General features: G+C 48.2%; 2 protein-coding genes and 1 non-coding gene across 6 annotated transcripts; 2 read left to right on the plus strand and 1 right to left on the minus strand.

The window, feature by feature from the left end:
• Positions 1 to 1,657: 1,657 nt before the first annotated feature.
• SLC10A1 (solute carrier family 10 member 1) lies at positions 1,658 to 4,262 on the plus strand. Its single transcript, XM_015287931.2, is given in 5 exon segments — positions 1,658 to 1,950; positions 1,952 to 2,050; positions 2,415 to 2,419; positions 3,542 to 3,716; positions 4,043 to 4,262. Coding segments are annotated over 5 exon segments (792 nt in total).
• Positions 4,263 to 7,748: 3,486 nt separating this feature from the next.
• On the minus strand, positions 7,749 to 12,332 carry SRSF5 (serine and arginine rich splicing factor 5). Of its 4 annotated transcripts, none has more exons than XM_040700967.2 (8): positions 12,228 to 12,332; positions 11,626 to 11,771; positions 11,335 to 11,405; positions 11,066 to 11,161; positions 10,670 to 10,736; positions 9,267 to 9,340; positions 8,825 to 8,935; positions 7,749 to 8,692 (listed from the first exon to the last, which is right to left on the minus strand). In XM_040700967.2, exons 2-8 carry the CDS (start codon positions 11,749 to 11,751, stop codon positions 8,446 to 8,448), a joined length of 792 nt encoding a protein of 263 aa, XP_040556901.1. In that variant the 5' UTR covers positions 11,752 to 11,771; positions 12,228 to 12,332; the 3' UTR covers positions 7,749 to 8,445. The 4 variants fall into 4 exon arrangements, with proteins under 4 accessions (XP_040556901.1, XP_015142805.1, NP_001026368.2 ...); XM_015287319.4 differs by having other exon boundaries at positions 7,749 to 8,695; NM_001031197.3 differs by having other exon boundaries at positions 10,670 to 10,739.
• Positions 12,333 to 14,102: 1,770 nt separating this feature from the next.
• On the plus strand, positions 14,103 to 14,182 carry MIR1710 (microRNA 1710). The gene has a single exon (NR_035206.2). It is a non-coding gene; the product is annotated as a microRNA 1710 (primary transcript).
• Positions 14,183 to 16,005: the final 1,823 nt, after the last annotated feature.

Consider the following 16,005-nt stretch of genomic DNA (forward strand, 5'->3'; position numbering starts at 1 on the left):
CTCACTCGGCAGCACTCCGTGCCACGCTGCTGTCAGAGCCTTCTCACAGCAGTGCCAGGAGGGCTGCAGGAGATGCCACGGACACACACACCAACAGCTCCCAGCACAGTTCTGTCTCACTGCTTTCCCCTCTCCCACCCTCATCAGGGATGCCATGCCGGGCTCCAGATCTGTTGTCAGTGCCTTTCCGACCTGGCTCCCAGCCTAGAAAACCAAGTTCCCAACCCAAAGTGAGCAGGAAGGACAAGGCAGGGCAGCCCTGGCATTTTTTTCCCACTGCCAGAGGTGTTTCCAGAGCAATGGGGCTGAAGAAGTCAAGGCCGTGGAGCTCCAGATGAATGGGTGCAACAAAGATGTCCCCGCAGCAGGCAGAACAGCACTGCAATGACCTTCAGCAAAGGGACCAAAGTTTGGCTATGATGCAGTCAGCCTCCCACCCTGAAAGCCCTTCCCAGTCCTGAACCAGGGAGAAAGGGACCACAGCCCCATAACAGCACACATTCTGATAGTTTCCCTATCCAAATCACTTTTTCAGACCCAGGCTTTACATTCTGCAGGCAGAGGACAAGATTTTGCCAAGGCAGAAAGATTTCCTTGATGCAGAAAGACTGAAAAGTGCTCCTGCTCAGCATGTGCTTCCAGGAAGGGATGGAACAGCAGGCAACCCCATCAACATCCTCACAGCCTGCACTCCCATGTGCGTAAGGTAATGGCATTCACTTTGCTCTGGTTTAATGTGTTCAGCCCTATGTGTCTAGAGACACACACTCAACCTTGAGCGTAGCTCAGGTCACTGTGCTCTGTAAATAAAGGGAAAGCATACAGAGGAGCAAGGGAAGTGTGTCCCATGTCTAGCCAGGGCCCAGGGAGCAGCAGGGGACCATCAAAGGTCACCTCTCCACAGCAGCTGGAAGAACAGGCTTGGGCAGCCACCTCTTCAGTCCCTCTACCTCCTCAGTGCCAGCCACCAGCTCCTGTGCATGTGTGCATGCTGCAAAGGCTGGTGCTGGAAGCATAGGTACATGCTCTGGAGGTTGGTGGAGGAGCCTGTTGTGCAGAGCCTCTGGTCAGAGCTGACAGGAGAATTATGTTATTGAGCTTTGGGGAAGCTCAGAGCTCTTTTATGCAGTTAAGTAAATCTAAATGGTGCTCTGACAATCGGAAATCACAAGAAGAATCACAGAAAAAAAATGGATGTGCTCTTTTCTATTTTCCTGAGAAACTGCTTGCAAAAGGAGTAAATATCTTCCCAGCCTTCCTATAGAGAGATTGAGGTATGGCCAGAAGCATAAGCATTTTACAGCACCTGTTAAGACTGAAGTACCTGTATGCATCATGTTTTCAAGCATTCATTCAGCAGTACCTTGAGGTCAAGAGCTCTTCTGCCTATCTTTACTACTCCTGAATGAACTTTTCTCCCACTTTGACCAGCTGTGCCCTCATTCGCTGTGAAAACAGACTCCAGAAGAGGAGGCATTACAGAGCAGGAGCTGTACAGGCTGCCAGATGCATTGCTGAAGTGAATGGGGTTCCCATTTGTTTGTGGTGGGATTGATGGTCTCAGTTTGACTCATGTGGTATTATGCACACTTCTGAACCAATCCCTTCCTCACCTCGCCAGCTGCCTACAGCAGGGATCTCTGAACTCCTCAGCAGCATGAACACATTCAAGGGAGCCTCAAAGAGCCCAGAGCTTTGGAGTCCAGCTCACCCACAAAGCACCTTCTTGACCAGTGCAGCACCACCATTTGCACTCAGCCAGCAGGCAACAGACACAGCCCTGAATGCCATCCTTATTGTGGTCATCATCATGGTATCTCTGGGGTGTACAACAGAGATAGCCAAGATCACAATGCATCTCAGGAAACCCAAAGGCATAGCAATTGCTGTAGTGTCTCAGTATGGCATAATGCCCTTGACAGCATTTACACTGGGCAAACTCTTCCAGCTGGGCCCTACAGTCCCTGGCCATCCTCATCTGCAGCTGCTGCTCAGGGGGAAACCTCTCAAATGTCTTCAATCTGGCACTGAACAGTGACATGAATCTCAGGTAATCAAGGCTGAGTGTGTGCTCACTGTTCAGGGCAATCCAGATGCATGACTGACTCAGCAGCTGGCCTAACCAATGTTAGTAGTCCACAAGAAACTGGGCAAAGTTCCAAAGTCTATAATAGTTTAAATCACCTGTATTTCTCAACAAGCCAGTTTGCCCCTATGAAAAGTGTGAAGCATTATTCTGTCACCTGTGAATTTCTGAAATGCAAACTATACCCATAGCAAGAGATCATTCTGAACTTAAATAGAATCACAGAGCCATTAGGGTGGGAAAAGACCTCTCAGATCACCTAGGCAAACCATTAGCCCATCCCCACCGTACCACTGACCACATTCATACAGTTCTTGAATGCCTCTAGGGATGGTGAGTCCCCCACCTCCCTGGGCAGCCTGTACCAGTGCCTGACTTTTCTGAGAAGGTATTTTTCCTAATATCCAACCTGAACCTTCCCTGGTACAACTTAATGTCCTAAAACAGAACGTGAGTTATATTTCCCTTCTCTAGTCATACCACACACCCCTATGACCTGATGGTGCTGTTGAAGAAGCCTCAGTGACAGTCTGGGAATGAGTGAGGTGAAGTTTTTTTTTTTAATTAAAACCATGTGTCTAAGCTAGGAACAAAATGAGTATGTTTCACAAAAAATAAAATAAAATAAGCGTCATTCTTCTACTGAAGAGTTTGTTCTCCAGCTCAGCACCTTCCAGCCAGGCGCCTCAAGGATGGCTGCAAAGACAGAGGCACAGAAATATTAACCTCTAATGTACCACAGACCACTGAAAGGGTTGAGGACAGTACTCAGGACATCTACCTCACTGCGTTAGTCACTGAAATATTTTCCCAAAGAAAAGTCCTACCCCTTTACCAGATCAGAAGACATTTTGTAAGCAATTCCCTGCTTTGCTCTCTTTTGTCTTTTTAACTTCACCTTCTTTTGCTACAAGTAGCACTTAAGAGCCTCATGGGCACTGACACTGACTATTATTGTAACAGAAGGAGCCTCCAGATAAAATAAAGTTTCCCACTGTTCTAAGGGCTCTAGCTCTGGGCAAAATGCACATCACCATCTCACTACATAAAATCAGTGAGGGAACTCTCCAGCAGAACCCAGAATTTCTGAGAGAAAGTGGGAAGACATGAGCACCAGGACCTAACAAAGACCTGACAGAACGACATTAGGAATGCAGGGAACCTGAGAACCAGGTGAGATGCAGGAGGAGCAGAGCTCTTTCGGTCTCTTTAGCTAACACAGGGCAGCAGTGATCGGACTGTTCCAAAAGAAACACACAAATTCTAGAATAAGGGCCCAGCAGACATCCAGTTCTTATTCCTTTCTGCTAACACTGTCTTTCCATTTATTTCCTCTACAAAACAGGAAGGGGGCAGGTTGGTAGAGAATTGGGTACAACTGCTTCCAACAGCTAAGGCAGGTTTTGTTGGGGATTTCCATCTCACCCATGTCTTGAATGCTTTTATTTTAGACAGGGATGGTTGTGCTTCTACTATCACCCATTGCAATAATCATTCTGTCTGTGGCCAATGTGGGAAGCAGTATCAGGGCTGTCACGTCACCATCTCCCCTCAGATCTTCTGCATTGATACCTTTTGTTGGATTCCTGCTGGGCTGTGCTCTCTCTGCACTCTTCAAGCTTAACAACCAGTAATGTTCCTCTACTCCTGTATTCCCTCACTATCACCAGAAGGAGCAGAGATGCACAGCAGCTCTTATGTACAACAGTAAAAACATCAGCTTCAACACGGGTACATTTTTGTAAAATAAACACTGACTGTAGCAACCCAAAATGGGTCCCAGGGGCACACTGCAAAGGGAGCATAAGGTAAAACCTCCTATGTTTCCCAGTACTGCTCCTGATAAAGCAACTTTTAGCACAGGTAGATGCACCAAGCAGTGCAACAAGATGGGCACAGTTCATCTTAAATCACTTTTAAAATGAAACACGTTCATCAAGGTTTAACTTCCTTCAGATGCAGGCAGACAGCGTGCATGGCAGCTGGCTGCCAGAATGTCCAGCTCTGCTCCACTATCCTCACAGTGGCCTTTGCCAATGAAATAATTGGCCCTCTGTACCTATTCCCATTGCTCTACTTGATATTCCAGCTTGGAGAGGGCCTCCTGCTCTTCAGGATCCATGACAGAGTGAGGATCACGAATAGCAAGTACTGCTATGCCCCTGCATTTCCATGATGCTTTCCAGTTCAACCCATATATATATATATGCTTACCAATAATTGCCAGTGAACTGCTGCTTTCTAAGGACAGGACACAGCTGCCCTTTACCTCAGTAACCAAACCCAGTGCACTAAATAGAAATCAGTCAGTGAGATTCAATAGTAAGTGTCATTTCTGGTGGGAGAGGGAGGAAAACACAGACTCACGCAGCACCGCTACTAAAAGGAAGCATTTGAATCATTTCTAGGAAAGTACATATGTAGATTCAAGCCTAATTAAATATATATACACACACAAAGTATAAATATATACACAAGTATACTAACTTCAACAGATGCATAACATCAAAGCCCAGGCAAATGTCTGAAGTTCAGACCTCCCCCAGTCACCCTTGTGTTGCTTCTAGAGCAGCTTCTTCCAGGCCCCTGGGAAAGGCGAGCAGCACCATGGGCTGCTACAGGAGCATTTTACCATGTAGTTGTGCCACAATCCTTTTATAACTTGCTACCAGAACTATTGTTCTTACTAGATTTTTCTTTACGTGCAGCAAAAGCAATCTGGCAGCTGTAGGCACAAACACTGCTCAAGACACAAAACCAGTACCCAGACTGTGCAGTTACAGCGGGAAGCCAAGTAGGCCTCACAGACCAATTCTGCAACAGCCGCTATCACAGCTCTCCCCTGCAGCTGGCCTACAGCTTTCTAACGGTTCTGTGTAAACCTTCAGTCCCTCTGCTCATTTTATATCAGAGGATCTGCCCCAGAGCTATCTCCACCCTCACATTTCCCACAGAACTCCCTCCACAGAGGAAATCTCCACACACTTGCGCAGGAGGGGGACTTCAGGCTTTCACACAGAAGACATTGTAGCAAGCTACCAATACTGTTTTTCTTTTGTGACAATCCCACCAGCCTGCCTCTAGCTTCTCTGTGTGAAAGAAGCAACTCCCACCAGTTCCCTACCTGAGCTTGGGGCTGTTCTTTTGGCAGATGTTGCAAGCAGCTCCCAGAGATGTCACTGCACATTTACACAGTTCCTCAAATAAGGACCCAAAACGTGGTACAAAAGCTTCCCAGTGCAGGAGCCACCGAACACGTGGCTGAGTAGCCAATGAATGCTGGTCACCCCTATTTTCCATGAACCCGAGCAGCATGCTGTACTCCTGCGCTTTAAAGGAGCCAACTAAGCAGAAGAGATCTACAAGACGCCATCTTGTTATCTTCATTCTGCAAAGATCAGAATGAGGGATCTATGATATACTTAAAAAATACATCGTAATCTGAAGTAATACAGCTTAAATAAGAATAAAGAGGATCATACCAAGAACCTACACTGAAACGCAGCATCGTTTCTGAACAGCAATCAGCAAAATCCTGCATAATGCAAGGCCTGGGCACATGGTTTAGGATTGCAACCTCCCCATCCTGAAAGTTGGCTGCGACAGCGGCCTGCTTCCTGAAACCACACAGAAAGCTGTTGGGTCAGGCTGCCTGGGAGGCAAGTTGGGCATTTTTGAAACAATTCAGAACAGCTGTTTACTGAGCAGGCAGTACTTTATATTTAGTCATAGGATATAATTCTCACAGAGGGGGGGAGCCTGAAACCCCGCCCATTAACTACATGCCTTCAGTCACCTAGATTACAATCAGAGCCAAAGTCCCATTTAACACAGGTAACTGTTGTAGCACAACAGAAAGCCCAACAAGACAGCACAGAAGCAACACGCAAGGCTGCAGCGAGTGATTATCTGCTCAAACAGAACAACAGTGGACACAGAAACAAGAAAAACAAACTGCTTACCTTTAGAAGGCCTGTAAGGTCCTCAGGTAGGCAGGGATCCCCAGATGAGATACATTCATCTCCACTGCCAACCCTTAAATGAGGCCTGGTGGGGGGGATCCTGGCTCCACCCCTTCTGGTCATTCAGGCACACTGCATGCAGCTGTGCCCCCCTGGGTTGGCCCCGCCTTCCCACCAGGTGCTCAATTACTGGTTCAGGCCATGACTCAGCATTTCCATTACACCTGTTACCGTCCAAGCACACAGGAAGGACCAGCTGACACGAAATAAAGCAGGCAACCATACACCTCAGGTTACTGTCAATGCCTTTTTTCTTCCTATAGGATAAGGTTCTCTCCCTCCATACTGTGTAAAGCAATCCAACATCTGAACTATTAGGAACCACTGAAACCTCCTAATTCCCAAAACCGAGTTATCCACTGTAGCAATTGGGCAGATCAATACAGGGAGAAAGGTGTCACAACAGAGGAGCAACAACAGAAGGACCAACACAATAGAAAGGTGCTATAAAGGAAGGGAAGAAGATTGCTCACCCATATCAGAAGATTCCAGGTTCATAGAGGAAAGCTTCAGCAAGGAGGGGTCTCTAACCAGAGATCCTTCCCCAGTGGCAGTCAGCCCTTAAATGAGGTCTAAGAGAGGTGCAGGCAGGCTCCACCCCTTCCAGTCACACACGTGAATTGCCTTCACCTGTGCTCCCAGGGCTGACCGGGTTCTTTCCCCAGGTGCTCAATCAGTGGTTCAGGCTGAGATTCAACAGTAACCATACATCTGCATTATCAATCTCTCTGTGTTTGACTTCAAGAGCACATGGTACATTGATATAGTGCCATCTTAGCCAAACAAGCCACAGAAGCTGGTTTATGTAACTGTGTTAAAAGCTAACGAACAAGAACTCCACAAGAGTAAAGGGAACAGGGAAGAGGCCCACAGGGACACTAGAAAACACCTCCCCCACATACACACACACACACACACACATATATATATATATACACACCCTCCTCCCTTTCCCTAGGACCTGATGAAAGAATCCAGGGATCTCTTTAAAGGTCTGTGGATAACCAGATTAGCTTTGGAAAGCACTTTAAAAGAAAGGGTATTTGTCATTTGTTAGTCATTTCCAAAGAGTTGTCCTGTAATGTGGACGAAGGTTTGAGAAAAACAGGGATTGCAGGTTGCTACCTTTGATGGGATTCGCTTACAAAGCACTACAATGCAGAACCAAAGGCTACCACTACTGCAGAACTCTCACACACTAATTTAAAAGATCCTCTTCTTCCTCCAGAATGAGGACCGATGCCTATAAAATCTTTGATCCACAGTTCATTGTCCCCTCAGACAAATGCTTGGGCACACAAACTAATGGTTGTACCCATTTTTGATGGTTATGTCCACCTTTAACATTCCATACTCTCCGAACAGTAAGTTAACACTTAAAGAATTCAAACATTCCACTTTTTGCTACAAACTCTCTCAGGCTTCTCCTTACCACAATTCTCATGTCAGAGCATAAGCACCTGAAAGATACTGGTAACAAAGGGCTCAGTGTGATGTATTTTAAGAAGTTCCTCCCCCATGCCCAAAACACACTGCAACAGCTTTGTTACAGATCCATCTAAAACTATTTTCTCTGTCCAACAACATCAGGCACGGTCATAAACATGATTAACAATAAGAACAAACGAGAAGCAGAGACGTGTTTCTTTAAACTTTATTTAAGCTCTTTAATTCTTAAGTATAAAGAGTTAGGGAGCCTCAGAGAATACTATTACCACAGGGCAGTGAAATGGGCATTTTCTTACTGCAGTTCAAGGCGTATTCAATGAGAAGGTTTTTTAAAATAAAGTTTTATTACCAATACTGTTGAGCACTTAATCTGCTGACCTATGACTGAAACAGTGGTTCTAAAGCACAAAAAAAAAAAAAAAAGCTCTGAAATAAAGCTTTATGTACAGCACATGTAGAGCTCTTAGATGCCTAAAGCTGTTAGTTTAATATCTCAAATTAAACTAATACTCTGAATTGCTATTCACAGTTGAGCATACTGGGAATTCAGCGTCCAGATTACTCTTTTTGGAGTAAAAAAAAAAAAAAAAAAACAACTTTTAGGTTGTCTGCTTTAGTTATAAAGAGCTCTGGCAATATACACCAACTGTTCACTTCAGACATTCACAAAAAATGTGAGCAAAAAAAGGGTTATCAAAAAACATTTAATACAATTAGTCAATAACCCTCCCCACCATGGTCCACATCTACAAAGATCCCGCGACCCCCCCCACCCCCTTCCTCCCTCCCTACCCCATCCAAACCCTTCCCCTCAGAAAGTCACATACTTACCACGAGTTTTAGCAAGTATGGTTTAAAAAAGGGCCCCCAGGGCAAGTCACTTATAGTTCAGTTGCCACTATCAACGGATCTGGACCTCGATCTAGACCTCTGTCGATCCACAGATGATGGGGATTTAGATCTACTGGAAGAGCCACGCTTCTGGCTCTTCTCTGGCATTGGAGATCTGCTAACTGATCGAGACTTGCTACGGCTCCTGCTCCTTGACCTGCTGTAAGACTTGCGGCTTCGGGAACGGGAACGGCTACGAGACCTGGATGAGCTTCTGCTACGAGACCGCGACCTGCTTCTGGACCTACTGAGGAAACAATGAGCATCGGCGTGAGTACTACAGCAAGCATGCAATCCACCGTCTCCAGCTCTGTTGTCTGGTCATCAACTTCAAAGCTTTCTTAATTCATCATCATTACTTAACAGATATCCATACCTGTGCCTTTTGCTGCCTTCAATTAGTTTGATTTTTCTTCCGTTAATTTCTTTACCAGAAAGCTTTTCAATAGCATTCTTTAAATCACTGTAAGAGGCGAATTCAACCACCCTACGGAAATTCAGAAACAAAAAGAAGTCAACGTAGCTCGTTATTACAAGTTGTGTTTTTGATAATACAATAAATAAATGAAAAATAATCGAACTACTCAAAAAAACCTCCATGCTGCTTGTAGTCATCCTGTGTCATATTCTCAAGCACAAATTGAAGACTTCCCCTCCCCTACTACCACAGTCTGCATGTCCTGCACGTTTAAGGGGAAGCTAATTTAAGCCATGAATTCATAGCTGCTGAGCACTGGAGTAGCCAGTTCCCCTCCCCAGGCATCTACGTAGCATACACAAAAATTACTCCAAGGCTTTCAAGAGAATTTGAGGCTTACCCTTCATTTAACTTAGGTCTGTGTGCATCTGCAAAGGTTACTTCCCCAGCTTGTCTCATGAAGTCTTTGAGATCCTAACACAAGACCAGTAATGTTATGCAAAGAAGTGAAAGTAAATACTTACATATACATTTATATATAGTTGCTTTTGGGGTTTTTGGGGGGTTTTTTGTTTGTTTGTTTTTTGTTTTATATATAATTTTTTAAACAGAGCAAACAAAAGTGACTATTAGAAGGGAAGACAGGAGATAAATTACAAACATGGCAACTGCCACACTTGTACTCTATCGAAATTGAATTATCTAAATCAGGGCACGAAATAAATGAAAAAAGCATACTGCTTTAAGCAAAATGCTAATAAATGTCTTAACACTAAGGAAGATAAATTAGGCTATGAAGATTAGATAGATTAGAGAAAGAGAAATCTAAACAACACATTTGTATACATTTACGTTAATACTGGACTGAGTGCAAAATACCACCCGTATACTTTTGTGCCATTTCAGTCTCCGTTTATATTACGAGTCTTATATGCATACAGAATTACAATTACATAACACCATTATTTTGTGCCCCATATGTCATGAAAAATATAGTTTACTTTACCTTTATTAACATTTCCCTAGGCTAGCCAAGCAGCAAACTGCATTAAGCGACCGGAGATACCGTCATGATTTATGCCCGACTGGCTCTTCGCCACCCACTTGACGAACACTACCCAGTCGATGGAAGCCATTAATCGCACCGCCCTCCCTATTAGGAGTCTAGTGACGGATCCAGACATTCGCTATGCTTGATGTTACCAAGGACCACTTTACTGCGATCAGGATTCCAACGACCACCTAATTTCGTATCTTTCAACTCTTTTCGACCAGGATCTCTTATTCGGAAGCGTTACAGGAAGAACAGCTCTCAACTTAGGAATCAGATCTCGTTAACGCTCTGGGATCGCTGCAATGTGGCACTTTAAGGAGTGCATCGATTACGTCTAGACCGGCAAACACAGATCTAGAGGTGGCCAAGTGACATTGTAGGAGCTGACTGGAAAGTCAACCAGGCCCGACCAAGAGTGACCAAGACAGAACGATTAGGATAACCCACAGGCACTCCTCGTCATAAGGCCAACGACACAGATAGGCTGGCAAATAAAGGGTTTAATATGTGGTTAAAATGGATTTAAAAAACAAGAAAATAAATAAATATACTTCCTCAAATATATACATTTATTATTATAAATTAAAGTTAACTAGTTTTCATTTGAAACATTTAATTTACATTATTAAAAATTACATTAGATAAACACTTTAATAAATTAGATTTAATTTTAATTAATCATTTAACAAAATAATTACGTTACATACCCATTAAACGAAGTCAAAATAGTTAATCGTGTTTTAACAAACCTGCCAGCTGACTCGGGACGACAGATTTTCTACTATGAGGCGGTTTTCTGTCCTTAAAGGCGGGGCGCTTCTGCGGGGAAATACACAGTTGAGACTTCTGGTCGCAAACAGCACAACCGCACTTCACATTAGCAAGGCCAACAGCTGGCGTGAGCTCATCAGGAACGCCATCGGCAATATACGGGGCCTTGAGCCCAGGACAAGCACTATGTACTTTGGGGGTACGAGCATCAAGGAGCCGAGCATTCTGCACGAGCTCTGTAACACTCACTGCCCCACCGGCTGCTTGTCAGGAAGGCAGGCGGCAGCGATCGGCGCTGTGCTCCACCTCGAGTTCCCAGGTCAGACAAACCCGTCCCCATTACAGCGGAGGCGCCAGCCCCGTGCAATACACACCTCCTGTCACTGCGTGGCCGGCGGCTGCTAAAGCGGTCAGAGTACCTCCCTCGGCCTCTACCCCTAGAGCGTGCTCTCGCATGCTCAATAGTAACCCTGGAGAGACAAAGAAGAAAGGAGAAACCAGGCGTCTTTATGCTTCTCGCACAACCCCTGTCACTGGGGGAGAGCCTACAGCGGGTTTAGCGGCACTGCTAACAAACCGCAAACATAAGGACACGACACGAAGCGAGGCGGTTTGAAACAGCACATGAGATGGGGCGGCTCACCTCTCACTGCAAAGCTCTTTTCCGTCCAGCTCATAGACAGCATCGTCCGCATCTCTCGGATCCTCGAATTCCTGCAAACCCAGCCCAGCAAACGCAAAACACGTCAGTGCTGAAGAACCGGCACACGGAGCCGCTTCGCGGACACGGCAAGAAATTCCGCCCCACGGAGCTGCTCGCACATCGCACATCGCACATCGCACATCGCACGCCCGCGCGACACGCGCGACACGCGCGACACGCGCGACACGCGCCGCCTCCGGCGGTAAGGAGCCCGGGACGAGGCGCACTCACCACGAACCCGAAGCCCCTCTTCAGGTCGATATCCCGGATGCGGCCGTACCCCTTGAAGAACCTCTCCACGTCCTTCTCCCTGGCGGCGGGGTTCAGCCTCCCGATGAAGACGCGGCAGCCGCTCATGGCTGGGGACGCGAAGCTCGCTGCGGGAGACGCCGTCAGCCCCGGCTCCGGCCGCGCCCGGTGACTCAGCACGGCCCCGCCCCGCGCAACCGCCCTCCGCCCGCGGCCGGCCTCGCCCCCAAGGCGGCCCAATAGGAGCGAGCCAGCTGGAGTACGCCCCGGCCCGCGCCAATGGGAGCCCGCGGCCCCCGAGTAGGCCCGCCCACGGCGCGCCCCGCCCTCCTCAGGCCCGCCGGCGCATGCGCGCAGGCCCCGAAGCGGAGGGAAGAAAAGCGAACGCCGTCGCTCTGCCACAAAATGGCGGCGCGGGCCGCACCCAGCAGCGTAGGGAGCCCCGGGTGAGCGCGGAACAGCGGAGAGCGGGCCCACCCGGGTGCCCCGCCCGGCAAAGGAACCCCCTCGACCGAGAGCCCTCCCGACCCGGCTACCCGCTGCGGCTGCGCAGAGAGGCTCCGCGCCCTCCGCCCCTCACGAACCTGAGCCGCGGGTCCCGGTGCGTGCGGTCCGGTGGACGCGGGCAGGCCGGTGCTGCGCTGGCGGGCGGCGCTCTGCTCTCTGCGCGGCGGCTCGCTGCCGACTGCGCTCCGCCCCGCCGCTGCGCCGCAAAATGGAGGCGGCCCCGCGCCCGGGCCCCGCCCCGCCCGGCTGCGGCACCGCGCGGCGATTGGCGGAGGCGTTTGGCCACGCCCCCCGGGAGTCCGGGTCGGGGAGGGGCGGGCCGGGGGCAGAGCTGCGGGCCGCGGTGAGCAGGTGCGGCTGCGGGCCGGGGAACAGCTGAGCCGGGGGCGCATCTCCTATACCCGTAGGGCACGGATTGCAAAGGCTGAGCGTGTCGTGTCAGCTTCATCTCTTGCTTACTGCAGACCCAGTATTCAATTCACAAAGGGTGCGAAGAACACAGGTAATAATAGGGAACGGTGGGATGGAGCGGGTTCCCGTCTATTGAAGTAGCCGTGGTTTGTCATCCTTAAACTCACCGAAGTCACCGCTGAACCACCACTGAGAAAGCTGGAGCGCGGCCCCGAACACCTGAACACCACACCGCGGCCAGTAGGTGCAGCCATGCTTTCATCGGCAGGATTGCCTTCAGAGGTCAGAGAGGCAATAGAACAAAAGGTTAAATAATCGATGTTTAAGCACTTTCAGCCATTAAGCTGCTAAGCCGCTCACACCAACAAGCAGGCCCTTGGCGAGCTGCTTCAGACGAATCCAATGCTCCTTATTGGAATAACTAAGCTGGGGGGGAAGGGGGAGATAGAGATGCATTAAACGTGGCTGTAGGAAAGGTTTCAGTGCTATGGCACGCGGCATTTTCTTAGGCAAACAGGACAATGCCAGGATAGAATTGGTTGTATGATAGAAGCACAAAATTTCCAGTGCTTGCGTTTGAAACAGCTCCTTGAGGAACTCGGGGACAACTCCTTTGCAGAACGAGGGATGGCTGCTCAGCGCTGGGCCGTTGAGCACCACCTGCATCAATGGCCTAAGCAGATCAGAGCACGCAGTGCTAACACACGCGGGCGAGTCAGCCTGAGGAGGGGTTCGAGCGCTCTGAAGACTAGAAGAGAACTCAGAAAGAGTCTGACGAGGAAAAGCAATGATTCAACAAGATGAAAATCTGCAAGGACGGGGGCAGGCTATGTTTAGGAAGGCTGATGCACCAGGATGTCAGAAATACCCATCTGGGAAGCAGTCACAATGTACAAAGGCTTGGGTTAAATCTAAAAGTAACTCAATACATAAATTGGCATTGCAGAATCAGCTAAAACCTATTCTAGGATTTGTCTACACATATGGTATTTAAGGGAGAAGCGCTGATCTGCCTCATGGTAGTAAGGTAAGTGTGAGCAATAACCTCACGGCTTTCATGTGGCAGAGGAGTGCTCACACACACATATGGCTCCCACACTGTTCATGAAGAGAATTTGATGGGGGAAAAAAAAAAATCACACAAAGTTGTGGGTATTGTAGTAGGCTCCAGATGTAGCGAGGCTGTGGGATAGATTGCTTTGAGATATCTTTAAGATGTCATAGCAAAACCCATGCAGAATTCTGGAGCGTTGTCAGTACTGTGTGTGGTTTTGTGTGTTTATATTACCTGCGGTGCTTTTCTCCTGCCTTTGTGTGCTCTCCCAGCCTCGGGAGGGCGGTATGCATCCCATCACTTGTGGGTTTACTCCTCCTTTTTAGGTTAAACTAAGCAAACTCATTAAGCTGTCATCACAACAGACTTTAAATTAGCTGTTATCTTGCACAGGTAAAACAGACAGCGTGAAGAATAGAACTTACACACACACGTGTATATATGTGACACCCCGTCTCCTCTAATCTTCTGAGAAGTCTTGCTGGGAAACCAGCTGCAATTTCATCTGCTGCATAACCATCCAGTAATTATGCATGGCTCTGCTGGCAGAGGAATGGCAGCGAGGTTCACATCTGCATCCACACTGGAGAATTTACCTCGAGGCAGGGCTCTCCTGCCAGGCACTGTGCCCCTGTAGGACTTCTGGAAAAGGGAACAGAGGCCCTCGCCCAGCAGTTCCAATGGATTTTTGTTGGAAATGCTTCTAACCTCAATAGCTCAATGACAAACTAGCTCACAGCTGTTTTATTTAAAGTCTCATTGATCTTTCTCTGCTGGGAGCTCATAATGAATAGCAGACCCCACGTCGCAAATATTTTCTATGGAGACAGGCAGAGGAAAAACATTGGGACAAGGCGAGCTTTCTTTGGGGAGCAGGGAGGAGGGAATCCCCCTCAAGCATTAATATCCCCGTTCCCTCACCAGACTAGAAAGGAGACACATAAAAGTTTTAAATAACTTTTTAGGTTATGGAATCCAATAAAACAAGAAAAGGACTCTGAGCTTTGGACATTAAAATCATGTATTATTTTTTCACTCTGAAAATTGCAGAGGAAACTGCAACAGCTGCCCAGAAGGGCCTCACATTAGGAAAATTTGTCCCCTCTCCCATAGGAAACAATGGGATGCTGCTCCAGAAAGAGCAGCTTGCCCCATGCTAGGGGGACAGGCGGTCTCCCCACACAGCTGGAGGCCTGTTTTTCATCTTGCATTAAACTCAGCATTTGGTTGCATGTGACACTTGTGAAAGCAAGGAGCAAACATCCATCCTTGAAAAGCCGTGCTGAGCCCACGGGTGCTACTCCCAGGAGAGGCACCCCAGCACTGCATGCCCCATCACACAGACCCCTCCTGTGCTCCTGTAGGTCTCATTTTGCCTGCCTTGCTCTGAAATTCCTGATGTCATTGCCAAAACACGGCAAACACAGCAGCTGGCCTCCCCGTGTGACCGTGCCAGAGCCCCACTGATCTGCCCCAGACTGGAAGCAGAAGTACAGTCCCCCAGGGCACAGTGGATTCATCTCAGACCTGCTAGCCACAGAGGCAGATAAGGAGAGAGTGATTATGCAGCGTGTGCTGCCTTATTCCTGTGCTTGCCTGAGGAGGGGGAATCAATATCCGTCCCCCGTTACCACACTGATCCCTGCTCTGGGTGCAGTCTGCACTGACACAGAGGGCTCAACCCCAGCACCAGGCCCCGCTGCAGCGAACGCAGCCTCCTAGGGAAAGCAGCCACTGAAGGAGGCACCTCCACAATGCAGTCCTACTGAAGAGGGCAGCAGTTGTAGCCCGCAGTTATAGCACGGCTAGCAAGATAAGAAGTGCAAAACAACACGAGGGCCTGCTTCTGGCTGCCAGCATTGCTGCGGCAGGAGGCCACAGCCAGCAGAGAACACAGACGGTGCAGTTTAATAACTTAAATAATTTAAAAGCCGTTCCTGGAGGCCGCTGTCTCCCACACAGCCCTGCCTGGCACCGGGCACAGAGCTCCAGTTTCAGTATGAAACCACAGCAAGATCGGTTTGCCGTGTGGAATTATTTAAAGAATAAATGGAAACGGAAAGAAGGCAGATGTCAGTTCTTCCCTTGTTTAACCTGCCTGCTCCTCCCCAGAGAAAAACGCACATGCAAGTAAACAAAACTGTCACAGCATCTTTCAGGACTCTGCTTTGAACAAGCTGACCAGGATGATCTCATCTCTTCTTGCCTTCCCATCTCCTTCCTTTTCCTATCCCACTGCTGACAGATCGACTTAAAAGCAAGGAGCTCCCACCGGCACAGTGGCCTCAAGGGGCAGTGTTACCTTGGCACTTTGAAATAAGGCACTAACAAAGGACTGCACAGCTTTGAGCTCCAGCTCAAATGGGAGTCCATTCATCCCTCTACGGTTT

This window comes from Gallus gallus, chromosome 5 (assembly GCF_016699485.2).
Source record: "Gallus gallus isolate bGalGal1 chromosome 5, bGalGal1.mat.broiler.GRCg7b, whole genome shotgun sequence".
Classification (NCBI taxonomy): domain Eukaryota; kingdom Metazoa; phylum Chordata; class Aves; order Galliformes; family Phasianidae; genus Gallus; species Gallus gallus.

Coding starts and splice junctions, on each gene's coding strand:
- SRSF5 (XM_015287318.4), bottom strand. CDS start 11,751: ATGAGCGGCTGCCGCGTCTTCATCGGGAGGCTGAACCCCGCCGCCAGG. Junction 9,341..10,669: donor CGTCCCGAGTCAGCTGGCAG/GTTTGTTAAAAC, acceptor GTCTTGTGTTAG/GATCTCAAAGACTTCATGAG. Junction 8,696..8,824: donor GAAGGCAGCAAAAGGCACAG/GTATGGATATCT, acceptor TTGTTTCCTCAG/TAGGTCCAGAAGCAGGTCGC.